The sequence below is a fragment of the Botryllus schlosseri genome, chromosome 11 (assembly GCF_051294905.1).
Source record: "Botryllus schlosseri isolate E-star chromosome 11, Bs_hap1, whole genome shotgun sequence".
NCBI classification, from domain to species: Eukaryota; Metazoa; Chordata; class Ascidiacea; order Stolidobranchia; family Styelidae; genus Botryllus; species Botryllus schlosseri.
Window position 1 is genome coordinate 11,508,741 of NC_137246.1, and position 12,888 is coordinate 11,521,628.

At 41.1% G+C, this 12,888-nt stretch overlaps 1 protein-coding gene across 1 annotated transcript; it reads right to left on the bottom strand.

Annotated features, from left to right (window-relative positions):
• Positions 1-1,335: 1,335 nt before the first annotated feature.
• LOC145450311 (tetratricopeptide repeat protein 9C-like) lies at positions 1,336-11,503 on the bottom strand. The gene is made up of 5 exons (XM_080328824.1): positions 11,054-11,503; positions 10,872-10,992; positions 9,923-10,063; positions 8,136-8,324; positions 1,336-3,430 (listed from the first exon to the last, which is right to left on the bottom strand). The coding sequence occupies exons 1-5, from the start codon at positions 11,396-11,398 to the stop codon at positions 3,363-3,365; spliced, it is 864 nt and encodes a 287-aa protein (XP_080184950.1). The 5' UTR covers positions 11,399-11,503; the 3' UTR covers positions 1,336-3,362.
• Between the last annotated feature and the right edge of the window lie 1,385 nt (positions 11,504-12,888).

A 12,888-nucleotide genomic window follows, 5' to 3' on the forward strand; every position in this document is an offset into this window, starting at 1 on the left:
TCGTAAATATCATAGAATGTATAATACCTGATATTATTCGAATGTAAATGTCGCACTGATTCCGATTCGGCTTCTCAATTCTCGAAGTATTTGGCGGTAACATTTGCGCAACACGCCTACATTTTAACAGCGACTATACAGAGCTACGTTATCAATCAAGAACACGGATAGCTATGGCGTTGATTGTAATTTGAATTTGCAATTGTGAATGTCACTTCCACGGCAGTTTATTTCTCGCCGGAGTTCAGAAAGGCAATGTATATTTGAAAACTTCATTGTGATACAGGCACTGCCCTGTCTCATAGTCTCTTTGATCAATGAATGCATCGTGCAATTCAAGATTTCGTACCGGGTAGCCTATTAAAATATATCACTATATTAACCTCTCAAGGACATTTTTATACTGCAACAAGAATAATTATACTGCTCGTGCTGGAGATTTAATAAGAAGTTGCTGCATTATTGATGAATTAAGCACAAAAATAAAAAAAATCGCCAAGAGCCATATCTTATGTCCCAAAGAGCCATATATGGCTCGCGAGCCATAGGTTCCCGACCACTGTTCTAGAGATTCCTGCAGGAACACGATGTAACGCTTTGTAAATCGCGATAAGGTATTAGTGGCCTAGTAAACCTTTCATGACGACAATTGGATTTCTACCGACAGCCACATCATTACAGGCAATACCTTTAAATGCGGGACTGTTTAATTTATCGTTCGCGGTAAGTTTGTGACCGACCCATCCCCTAGAAACGGAAATACTGTCAAACGAGTGTATATAAGACTTCGTATATATATTATTACATAAATAGAATATAAATTTCAAGTGACTACAACTGATCATGCAGAATAAGTAATACACGCCTACTATATTTTCAGCACACAGAGGCGTTTCATTGCCGGCAAGTTATAGGGATGGTGTGGACGTAAGGTTCACGTTCGCGTTCTGTGCGCGAACCTCAGAAATTTAGAGGTTCACGTTCACAAACGAACCTTGGTAGGTTCTGCACTGTGAACCTTAGCCCTATATTACAATTTTCTCTTGATTATAGCATCTTTGATTGAAATGTATTGCATTTCAACTGCGGACTACTATAAGCGCTGCGCTGGGAGCACAACAGTAAACTAGCATGGACCACAATAATTTTACTTCCTTTCTTACAAAAGTTTGCTCGAAATATCCAGTTTTCCGCTTGAGACTCTCTGCTGTGAGCTTAAACCGCAATCGCATATCATCAAGGCAGAAATACGGTACATGTAGTCAGCGAATGATGCTTGCTTATCAAGACAATGCAATTGATATAGTTGTCTGATGCAAAAAACTAGCAGGCGAATGGGGTCAATCTTGACTTCATACATTTATTGTATATATAAAAAAAATCCGTGTATGTTGGCAACTGCTGTATAGCTTGTCAATGCGACAGTATCGGTAGCAAGTATAGTAACCCGTTTTATACTCAGCTAACTATCAACGTAGCAATACTCGGATGTCGAATACATGGCCCGGTCTGGCCGTGCCCGTTTCAGACGTAAGCATATATTCCCTTGCAAGTCCTCGTCGAAATTGTTGGCAATTCGACGGAATATATTGATGTTATGGGATTATTACATTATTTGATTGCCCCAGTTGATACAGTTGACGACGTATAAAACGTTAATATGTACTTCAGCGTTGTGGCATTATGTGGCCCGAGTCGTCGCTAGGTATCGTGTACATCAATATAGGCATTCACTTCACTGAAATGTAGGGTTGGAATTAGCAATGTGATGTCACATGAAGCCATGAGGTTCACGTTCGCGTTCATACAGAACCTTTCAAAAAGATCCGCGTTCACAAGAACCTGAGCCTTTCAAAGGTTCACACTGTCCCTCTACCGGTAAGGAAAAGGAAATTCGAATTTTAAACGTTTGAGTCTGAAGATGTTATACATTTCATTGGTAGTTGAAGGAAAAACATGCAAATACAAAGAAAAAGAAAAGTTACACGAGCAGACACAAAATCAACAAATCAAATTCAATTTTTCACATTTAGCGTATGAATACCTTTTAGTTCCTTAAACTTTTGCTAATGAGGGATGGTCATTTTCATTGGGTTCATGGCATTGTTTACATCAGGGGCTCCCAACCTTTTCCGACTCTCGACGGATCCGAAAAGAGTACTGCAAAATTTATTCAGCTAACTCTGATCGCTGGTGAATTGACTCAAATCTAAAGGTAATGTATCCGAGTAGACGCCCGGAAAACCGGTTTGCGCGTCTGATTTCATTTGTGTTGACCTTGTTTTCGTCAACTTTCGCGTCATATGCAGAATAAGCCGTCTTCACGTGCATTTTTTGGCCGTATCAATGAAATATATCTTACTGGATGTTATATCATTTTCTCCCCCCCTATTAACCCCTTTGGTATTTATGCCCCTTATTTCTCAAAATCGTCCGCTAGGCGATATTGCCCATGTTGGGAACCACTGGCTTACATGAAATATCATGGAGATTATATATAGAATCGTCAAGATGCTCGAAACGGATTCATATGATAGGTGGCGAGATAGCGCAGTGGTATAATCCGCGGCTGCAACAGCAATGGGTGCGGGTTCGAGTCCGACCGAGGTCGATTTCTGAACTCCGATACCTAAGTGTTGAAGGTTTACCTAGGCTCCTCATCCGCGTCAGCGGTGTCTTACAAAAGTCTAGAGGTGGGCCGTGCTATAAATCGGCAGTTACGGAAAATAAGAAGAATATCTGCCTGGTGTAAATGACCATTAGTCGACAAACACCATGAATAGGCCTACCCCAAAACAAACAATATGATAGGTTTGTTAAATTTGAACTTCCGCCGGATCAGACAGATCATCGCATATAAAAGGCCTAAATGTTACAGGAAACGTCAGGCAATGCTTGCAATGACAATCAAGAACGAGGATCAAGAACCTACACACATTTCATAACCTTCACAATACATTGTAGATGGGAAGTACAGCTATATTCACCACTAATGAAATGTGACAAATATAACAAGTTACTTGAACACTGTAACTGCGCTGTTACCGGGTATTTGCGAATTCGCAAACATCTTATTGTATGTTCTGAAGGCAGTTGGTCGTCATCATATATATCTCGAAAACGATACTAGCTCATAATATCGGCATTCGAAATGACCATGAGGATCGCTTGCTAAAGGCGCAATCCTCCTTTGCAGTATATGTTTTATATACCTAATTCGAATCCACAGTGCATACGCGTTTTTAGAATATAGTAGCACGGTGCAAAGTGCTCGGCATATGTTCCGTATCTTGAACCTTGAACCTGCGCTTTGATATGCTCTTTTCACAATAGGATAGCATTGCGTTTTCATTTGAATATCTTCACTTCCTTTTCCTCATCTTAGTGAGTTGATTCTCCACCATGTGCAGATACTTCTTGATTTCAGGATCTATATCGGATGGTATACAGAAAGTTTTGCAATCGGAAATGATGATAGCATCTAGGAAGACGGGGCACTTGTTACCCTGGGATTCATAACAACCTAAAAACTGTTGTATGCTATCATCCCCTCACTAATTGTTTTGAAAATAATAATATGGAACAATAGATAAAGCAGGGCTGGCGGGCCACTTTTCAAATTTCGTATAGGCCGAGGGCCGCACGAAATCAATATCGAGGATAAAGATAGGCCACGTAGTTTAACGTTACGTTTAAAACTTTACATAAGTAGCCTACAACGCTGCGCTTTCTGACATGGACAGCGGACATAATTACCAAAAACAGAATAATGTTTTACTATAAGCAATACAAATACAACAAAAACTATTATGATCATCACTTTAATTCGATTTTGAACTATGAGCTGCGCACGATACCTGACAACACTTTTTAGCGACTAAAGAATCAATATTGGGGCATTTGTTCGAAAACTACCGTTCGTAAAGCTTGATCTTGTGGGGAAACCCGAAGTTATTTTCTACGCGTCTCGGTCGTGGCAGTGTCTGGGCCAATGCACGTCAAGGCAATATGCCCAATCCATCCATATCAGCTAATTCTTCATCCATGGAATGCTATTACCATCCCCGAAGCCTTATCAGCTAGTGAGGAATAGTGCCTTTGGGCACAAGAGAATAGGTTATTTTGAATAACAACAACAACGATATTTTTTAACTGGAAGCAATTCTAGCATTTCAAAATGCTTTAATAAGCGCTCTTCCTAAATCTGAAATCAGGTCGCGGACCGAAAAATATGACCACGCGGGCCGCTTGTTGGTGACCCTTGAGATAAAGCATGCAAATGTTCAGTCCAGAGTGCAGCAACCTTTCGTATGCCACATGCCAAATGTCCAAATATCAATAGTTCGAGTTCCAAACAATTGGTATGTTTGGTTTTGCACCAGAAGCTATCCGTTATGAAATTCAAAGTTCAAAATTGACTGAGGTAACGGCATTACTTAATTCTGTTGGATATCGTTTGGCAGTGTGTATTAAGATTATATTTGTAAAACAATGAATATCACTCGCGATTTGTTAACACATGCAAGTCGGTTAAAATATGAAAATTGTAAGAAAGCTGTTGGGAGGCAGGTAAAAAAGTTGTGAGGTCTCAAATAAGTCAGTCCGGTGCCATCTGGAGCACACAGCAGCACAAATAATATAGGAACTATATACTATATTATATTATATAATATTATATTATATATATATATAGGCTATAGCCTACTACTAGGAATCGCAGTTAGGTCCTACCATATTTACTCAACTCTGGGATCAACTTTCAGAAATACGAGATGTCGATAAAATCATGAGAAAAGATTTAAAAATAGCCTCAGACCGCATTCGGTCGCACTGTTTTGGTGTATTCGTTTACAGTAGCATACCGGCTATCTTACTTTAACAAATTTACTTACTATGCCGCAATTATTTACGCCGGTCGCCGAGTTTATTATTTCATGTAACTTGTATATATAGTTTGAAAGTTTATATAGTTTGAAAGTTATTATAAGCCTATGTCCCAGAGCACGAAAATTCGATCCTTGATAAAATATTTTGACCGTGGTGCACAAGGCCGGAAACGGCGACACGCGCCACTTAAAACTCTTCATTAATAATATTAATAATACCGGCTCTCTAACTAGGGCAGTGGTTCTCAACCGGGGGTCCGTGAAGCATTTTCAGGGGGTTCGTGAAGTCTCCAGATAGCTGATAAGCTAATTAGTATGTTTTTTAAAATCGGAAAATCCCGAGACAGTTTCGCTTCATTACTAGTTAAACTCCAGAGCTCATATTAACAGAATGGAAGTCTGAGATGAAATATTCTACTGTGCAGACTCGTTTTAATTCCTAAATTGCGAATAGCCTACGGATACAAACATTTTCCTGTTAAGAGATGTTTTGTTGTGGATTGTGGAAAAGAAGTTTGATGAGTAAGGTCAATCACGGTGACTTCGAAATGTTTACAAAAATCCATTTTCTCCTGTGATATATATAACCATTTTCCGTAATAACTTCAAGATAAGCTGCTAGATAGAAATGACCAGGCTTGATGGTATATGTTCATTAAAAAATTGATTTGTCAAGATCATACCAGAATGTACCGTCGGAAGCAGAACCGAAACAGCACTTCGTCAACCCCACAGCACCTTGGTCGTGGCCCCCCATAGGGTGATAAACCAAACCTCTGCTAGGCTTGCCCCTCCCAGACCCCCAGCGAGATGTGTTCTGTTTAGTGTGAGTCATCTTTTCTCGCCGAATCGCGCCAAGCACGAAAATTTTCTATATATCATTATTGAATCGGTCAATATGATCAGGAACTACATATATATTGCTATCAAATTTTCCCCCTCTCCTTTCTGTTCACGTAATCAGATTTACCAGTAAACTGAGGTGTCTCGGGAAATGTACGGCCCGTAGATAATAATTAAACATATTCGCGCGGACGCGTTGGTATAATAGCTTCGTTACATGATAAAATTTCGTGATCTCCTGTCTGCTATGTCAAAATATATTGAAATCACCCAAACTTACTAAACTGAAAGACGCACATGGTTTCAAATTGGTATTTCTTCACTGGCAAATAATTTTTCTCTGTGAGATGGCATATGTCTTGTGGGGTTCAGATTGCAAGGACAGGAACATTCGGCACCAGCCATGTATGCACCTATGGACATTTTACCATATATGTATAGTATACATATCGTAGTTTTCGGTCAGCATAAGGGCATTCCTTTTCGGTCACGGTTTTCTCGCTGCCGATCGTTCAGGCACACTTCTCTGAGTCGCATGTTACATGGCGGAGCACTTCATGTCTTGGATCGACGTGGCCAAGTAATGGCCGACGCCGAAGTGCCTATTTCAATAAATCACCCGTTTTTTTTCTCTTGGAGAAGGGTGTCCAACAATCAACATATTCGGTAATCTTAAATCGCGCATAAATTGTCTCAAAAAATACTCTATGATTTATGTTAAATCACGAAATAATTTTCGGTCTCCTTCGAGCTCGCCCTCCCAATTTGGGGGTTTGGGTTACGGCAGTTACGGTCCTGGTCGGAAGTGCTACGCGTTATTATTACATTCCCAACCACCTATATTTGTGGAAATGGATTTCGCGCACTTGTTAGTATCCTATCGAAGGCGCGGATTTTTAAGAAACGACCAGAAGTCAACTCAATTCCTATATGTATAGTATGATCTTATTTTCACGAAAAGTTACTTTGTTGTTGTTTATCACTAAGCCTACAGTTATCATTTGCACAAGACAGATGTCGATTTCACGATAATTGAGCTAAATTTGAACAAAAACTTTGTGGGGGTCCGCGGGGGTCCGTGACGGTCCGAAAGGGGCCGCGAAGACAGATAGGCTGAGAACCACTGAACCAAGGGTTCCAGCTCTGGTGACAGAGGTTGATGACCAATGTTCCCTCTAAGCTGCGCACGTGCGCAAATGCGCAGGGCTCACATGGTCTCTGCGCACAGAAAATCCAAGAAAGTCCACGGGCCTGCGCAGTGAGTTGGTGAGCGTGCGCAGACTCGTCGAAAATTAGAGGGAACATTGTTGATGACTCCTGATGTGGTCCTCAATAGGGCTGTAGAGTGGGAGTCGGAGTTTCGCTCATTTTTCCCATACTGGAGTCTGAGTTGGAGTCGTGAAACAATAGTGCCTGGAGTCGGGGTTGGAGTTTGTGAAAAATGTTCCTGACTCCGACTCCAACTTCTTTAATATACAAATAGGTGCATTCAAAAGTCTCGTAAAATTACTATGATAACTAAAATAGTATTTGCAACTGCCAACAATTACTGTTATTAGTAACGATATTGATAAAATTGGACAATATTTGCAAATTGCAATTCAGTTGCAGACTATTTATCAGCACTATACTGCAGCGAGAAAATGTATGCCGCGGCTAGATATTTGAAATCGAAAACACTAAAGATTCGCTATTTTCATTGTTCTACGTCTATAAATAATAAATTGTGGGTAATTTTGTTATGGTACAGCATTATCAGTGGGGAAATGACCCAGGTACCCCATGGAACTACACGACATTTAGTGTGTAAGCAAGATTTCGACTATTCATTCTATTCGTATATCCCTAGCGATTAACCCTCTACGGATGGTTTAAATATATCGCGTTTAAGATTTTGGGAACTTAGAAGTAGATAGTAGATATTACCAATAACGAATTGAGTATTTCTTACCACGGTTGTTACCAGGTCCCAAGGTCGGAGTCGCAAGTCAACCGTACGCCTATAGTTTTGACTCTAGTTAAGTCGAGTCATTGTCAAGTCATCTGCAAAGTCATGTCCGAGTTCGTGTCCAAGTTAGGGTTCAAAGGTTCGAGTACGAGTCACAGTGTTGAGACTCAAGTGCGAGTAGGATACAATTCATTGTGTTCACTGTTCATCATGTTATGGTGCTTATAACAGCGTTGGTATTTTGCAATTTCATCAAAAACACTAGCTACTTGGATAAGGTAGTGTGGGATATTCACAGTAGTGGGCCTCGAGTTATCTGACTAGTTCGAGTCATGCGCAATGACTCGGGTGTAAGTAGACCTTCCACAAGACGAGACAAGTCAAGTCAAGTCAAGTCAAAAATCTCGACTCAATCGGACTCGAGATATGACTCCAGTCATTACAATCCTGTTTCTTACCCATGGGCTCTGGCGAAAGATCCTTAGCAGTTTGCAAGTTAAATCTGCACAATTCGTATTCTCTCAAGTAGTAGCAAGCCATGCCGCATTTCACAAGGGCTGGAACATAGTCATCTCGAATGTTGAGCACTTTCACACAGTATTCCTTTATTTTACGATACGGAACCCTTTCCTTGTACTGGAGGCATCCTAAATCAATAAAATATCACTCAGCATCTACCGATTGCCTAGCATGCTTGAATCGCTGGAAGTGTGCACTTCGGTATTCGTGCAGTGTTTAGCTGAACAACAATTGCGCTTTTCAATTCTTGTTAAAGCGATACATTGCCGAATATCGAAATATTTTTTAGTTTCTCATTTTCTGCTGATCGATATATTAGCATTTTGATTTGAGATTGTCTCAGATCACGAGAAGCACTTAGCTCGTTGCTGACAACTTACACACGCTACATCAGTGGTTCTCAACCGGGGTTTCGCGGACACCGAGGGGTCCACAAAGCAATTTGATAGAAGCGACCAGGGTATGGGCGCTATATGTTCATTAATGTGTTTCTCAATTTTGGTGCCATGTATTGCGATTAAACCCAAATGTTTCGTCGGAGGCGTTACGCGTTATTAATATATTCGCCATCACCTAAATTGGCGGAAAGGGATTTACGGCTATCGTTCATAACAAATCGAAGACGCGGATATTCGAGACACAATCACGTATTGCAAGAAAGGCAACTACAGTGCAACAGAAATCACTTTCAAATAAAAGTCTAACCAATTTCTACATAAATAGTATGATGTTATTTTCAAGAAGAGGCAATTTGTTGCTGCTTATCACTGGCCTACAGTTAATATTTGCACAAGACAGATGACGTTTGCACGATAATTGAGCTAAATCTGAGCAAAAACTTGGGGGTCCGCGGGGTCCGCGAGGACAAAAAGGTTGAGAGCCACTGCGCTACATCATATTGCAAATATACCCAGTTCGACGGCATACAAGGAACAAATTTGAACCTTCCATATCATCCATACTCTTGGGACGAATAAGTGATACTCGGATATATACTAGGAATCATATCACCAGGTATTGAATTATGCTCGGTACTACTAATGAGTCGCAACTTCTTCTCTCGTGTTTGCGTGTCGCGAGCGTTCTAAAGTAATCTTCTAGTGTGCCACACCACAAGCTGAAACGTTAGGAACCACCAATGTAATAAAACCTAAAAGCTCACGTTGAAATGTGAGTCGGGGCATAATGTGCTAATACCTATATAAATATCCATATATATATACATATTTATTCCTGGTTTAGGTAAAATACGACTACCAACTACACCCAGTTTGGGTTCGTATGTTCTGAATAATAATTATAAGTATGATGGGCATATGGGATTATGACGGGTGCAGCATCAAATAATAATTATGTATTGGTTATGAAGTACTAATATTGTATACATTACAGATTTGACATCTTCATCCATAACGATTCTACAAACCCAATGAATGACAATGGCATCAAATTAATTTAATTTACGTAAATAGCGATATGTTGATATTCTGATCGCGTATATCGACCCTGTGAAATACGATATGCTTAGTGGGAGGTTCCGATATTGTGAGGGAATTGTTACGAAATATCACACAAAGGATTTAAAGCTGTGGCAATGTAATAATATTAAGCCTGTAATAGGATATGTCGCTTCAACGGTCTAAGTCTAAGAGGAATCCGATCACCTATAGCCATTACGGCTATTACGTTAGATCAGATGGTATTCAGAGGGCAAAGTGACAATTACCTGCAAGGCCAAGATAGCAGTCTACCTCGACGCCTTCTTTGATTTCCTTTAGCTCGTTGGGCATTACACGAAGGGGCATCCTATCTTTATCCATCGATTCGAAATCCCCGCTCCACAAAACCCCTTCGTCTGGATCGAGGCCTGGAACAATTTTGAATGTCTATCATGGCCTACACATATAGCTACGCATGTCCAAGAAACATGGGCATTTATATGTTCACGTGCTCAAGATACACCATGTAGAATGCGATACATAACCAAATGAGATGTGATGAACGGATAAGAATATGTTGAATCGACCAGACCTAAGGCCTTATGTACCAGTTTTCGATTTGGATCTATCGATTGGCGTACGTCCTTTATCAGGTGACGCTTCGTGCTACTGACGCGAATCAAAAAAGATTTGGCACATGCAAGTGTGACCATGTCGATGAAACCAGTCATTGTGGGGGAGATAGGGTAGTGGTGACGGTAAGCGCCTACCGCCCAGGCCACATGGGTTCGATTCTGAGCAGGTTTTTCTGGGCTCCTCTTCCCCCGCGTCGCTGTTCCTACGGCGAAGAAAAATCTCAGAAAAAATATCCAATGAAAAAGCGCACTGACGAGGAATGGAAAGAGCAAGATAAAGCCCAGTCACTAACATCGAAAAAGGCACTGTGAACTCGGGCACTAGGCTGAGGCGAATGACAGTTTAAGAGACCGTTACCGCAGCCGCGAAGAGGCGTTCGGCTTCCTGCAATCTGTCAACAATTCACTATCGTTTCAGTGGAATATATATCTGTATAAATAACAAGCATAGTCATCGCATTAACGCGTGAATATTTTTGAGGTTTCGCTCTTGTGTGCTGCGAGCGTTTTCTAATTTTCTAGTGTGCCACAAGCCGAAAAAGTTTGGGAACCACTGCTCTACGCCAATTTCTCGGCAAGGCCAACGTGCAATATCGGTCACCTTTCAAATTGAGCAAGGCTAGGTGGAAATATCTGGTAGCCTGTTTCAAGTCTTTCGCTTGCATTTCTTCTGTGCCTTTGTTCTTGTATTCTAGCGCGATTCCAACTTTAGTTTTCATATCCTGAAATATTTCAAAATCGACCTCTTTTCTGAAAGATAAATTTTGAAACCAAGTGTCCTACCTGTATGAAATTAACTTTAGGCTTTCTCTGTACTGGACCGTAGTCTGGTCTATTAGTGATGACTGCGGTTTTTACCCGAAAATCCCTCTTTACCACGTCAAACAAGCCTACAGACTTTTCATCACTGCCATCTCCAGAGCATGTCAACACATCATCATCGTCGCTATCGTCAATGATAGTTTCAGCACCGTACACGCTCCTCAAGTCCATCAAATCTCTTTGACTGTGAACGACTGACTGATCTTCAGGTATGGATTCTCTAATCGAGGTCATGTTATGATTCGGTGCGCGTGATACGTTGCTTGGTGTCGGACTACAAGACGATGTTATGCTTGGCGCCGGCATTTGAAATTTGCTATAACTTCCCACCGTTCAAGTATACTCGTTCTGAAAAGAGAGGCTTAATTACTCGCGCAACCAGATGCTTCAGTGCTATACCAGTATTTGCTGAGCTATTCACGATCGTAACTCAAGTGTCACCTTACAATCAAACGAAAAATAGCTGGCCTTTGTTTAGAGATGTCTATGGAGTGGTATTGTGGGCCGTCGGTATAGTAAACGGCGGCCTAGTGTGCCATGAAATTAGAATCCAATTAATGCAACACAAAACAATATATCCGTCTGTCGTGACTTATCAGGTCATCGGGCGTACGAGATTCAGGAAATGATACTCAGTCACAATGCCAAAATATAGTTTGAATTGTTTTCCATGCTGCTTTATTTACCTGAAGTCTTCAGAATGTCCTCGCGTGTAATTGGTATTCTACTGTGGACTGTACTGCAGGCCTACACTATACAGCTGTAGGCAACACTGTGTGTTTAAACAGTGTACAGCACCGTAACTGCCGCACCCCAAACCCCCCAATTGGGGGGGGGCCGAGCTCGAAGGGGGCCCAAAATTATTTCGTGAATTAGCATAAATCATAAAGTATTTTTTGAAAATTTAGGCAATTTTTTCAAAATTTTTTCGCGCTGCGCGCGAATTCAAGCAGCCGTTTGTCTTTATTATTGGGTATTGGGCCAATACCGCGCCACGACCTACCAAGACATACAATCAAGTTTTGGGCCATATAACATGCGACTCCAAGAAGTGTGCCAGAACGATCGGCAGCGAGAAAACCTTGGCCAAAAAGGTCTATGCCCTTATGCTGACCGAAGACTTCCTTATATATACAAAATACTTATAGGTTTATTTGTCCATAGGCGCCTAAATGACTGGCGACGAATGTTGCTGTCTTTGCAATCTGAACCTCACAAGACAAATACCATCCCGCTGGAAAAAATTTTATGCCAGTGAAGAATTACCAATTTGAAATCGTGTGCGTCTCTTAGTTTAGAAGCTCACGTTTGAGCGATTCTATATTTTTTATTATAGCAGACTGGAAGTCACGAAATAACATCATGTAACGAAGTCATATCAACGGGTCCGCCCGCCGAAGATGTTTAATTATTATTTACGGGCCCTCCCGTTTTCAAGACACTTCACTCGGCTCTACCTGTGAATCTAATTACGTGAGTAGAGAGGACAATAAATTGACAGCATAATATATATGCAATCGCCGATCTGATTGACCGATTTTATCATAAATTATCGAAAATTTTCGCGCCTCGCGCTGCCTCACAATACAGTACAGATGATTTCGTGACAAACGCGAATAACGTGATAGGGGGGGGGGGGGTCGTTTTACACCCTATGGGAGCCCAAGACCCACGTTTTGGGGGGCCTGACGAGGTACTGTTTCGTTCCTGCCAATGCGTATACGCCCGAAGATGTTCAATTATTATTGAGTCGTCCTACCTTTTCAAACACACCTCACTCAGCTCTACCCGCAAAT

Bases quoted from the DNA above. Each gene is read 5' to 3' on its own strand.
- LOC145450311 (XM_080328824.1), bottom strand. From the start codon at position 11,398: ATGCCGGCGCCAAGCATAACATCGTCTTGTAGTCCGACACCAAGCAAC. The intron at 10,064-10,871 runs GTGACCGATATT...AAATTGTTCCAG, and splicing joins AGCCTTGCTCAATTTGAAAG to GCCTCGATCCAGACGAAGGG. The intron at 3,431-8,135 runs GTAAGAAACAGG...CATCCGATATAG, and splicing joins TCTTTCGCCAGAGCCCATGG to ATCCTGAAATCAAGAAGTAT.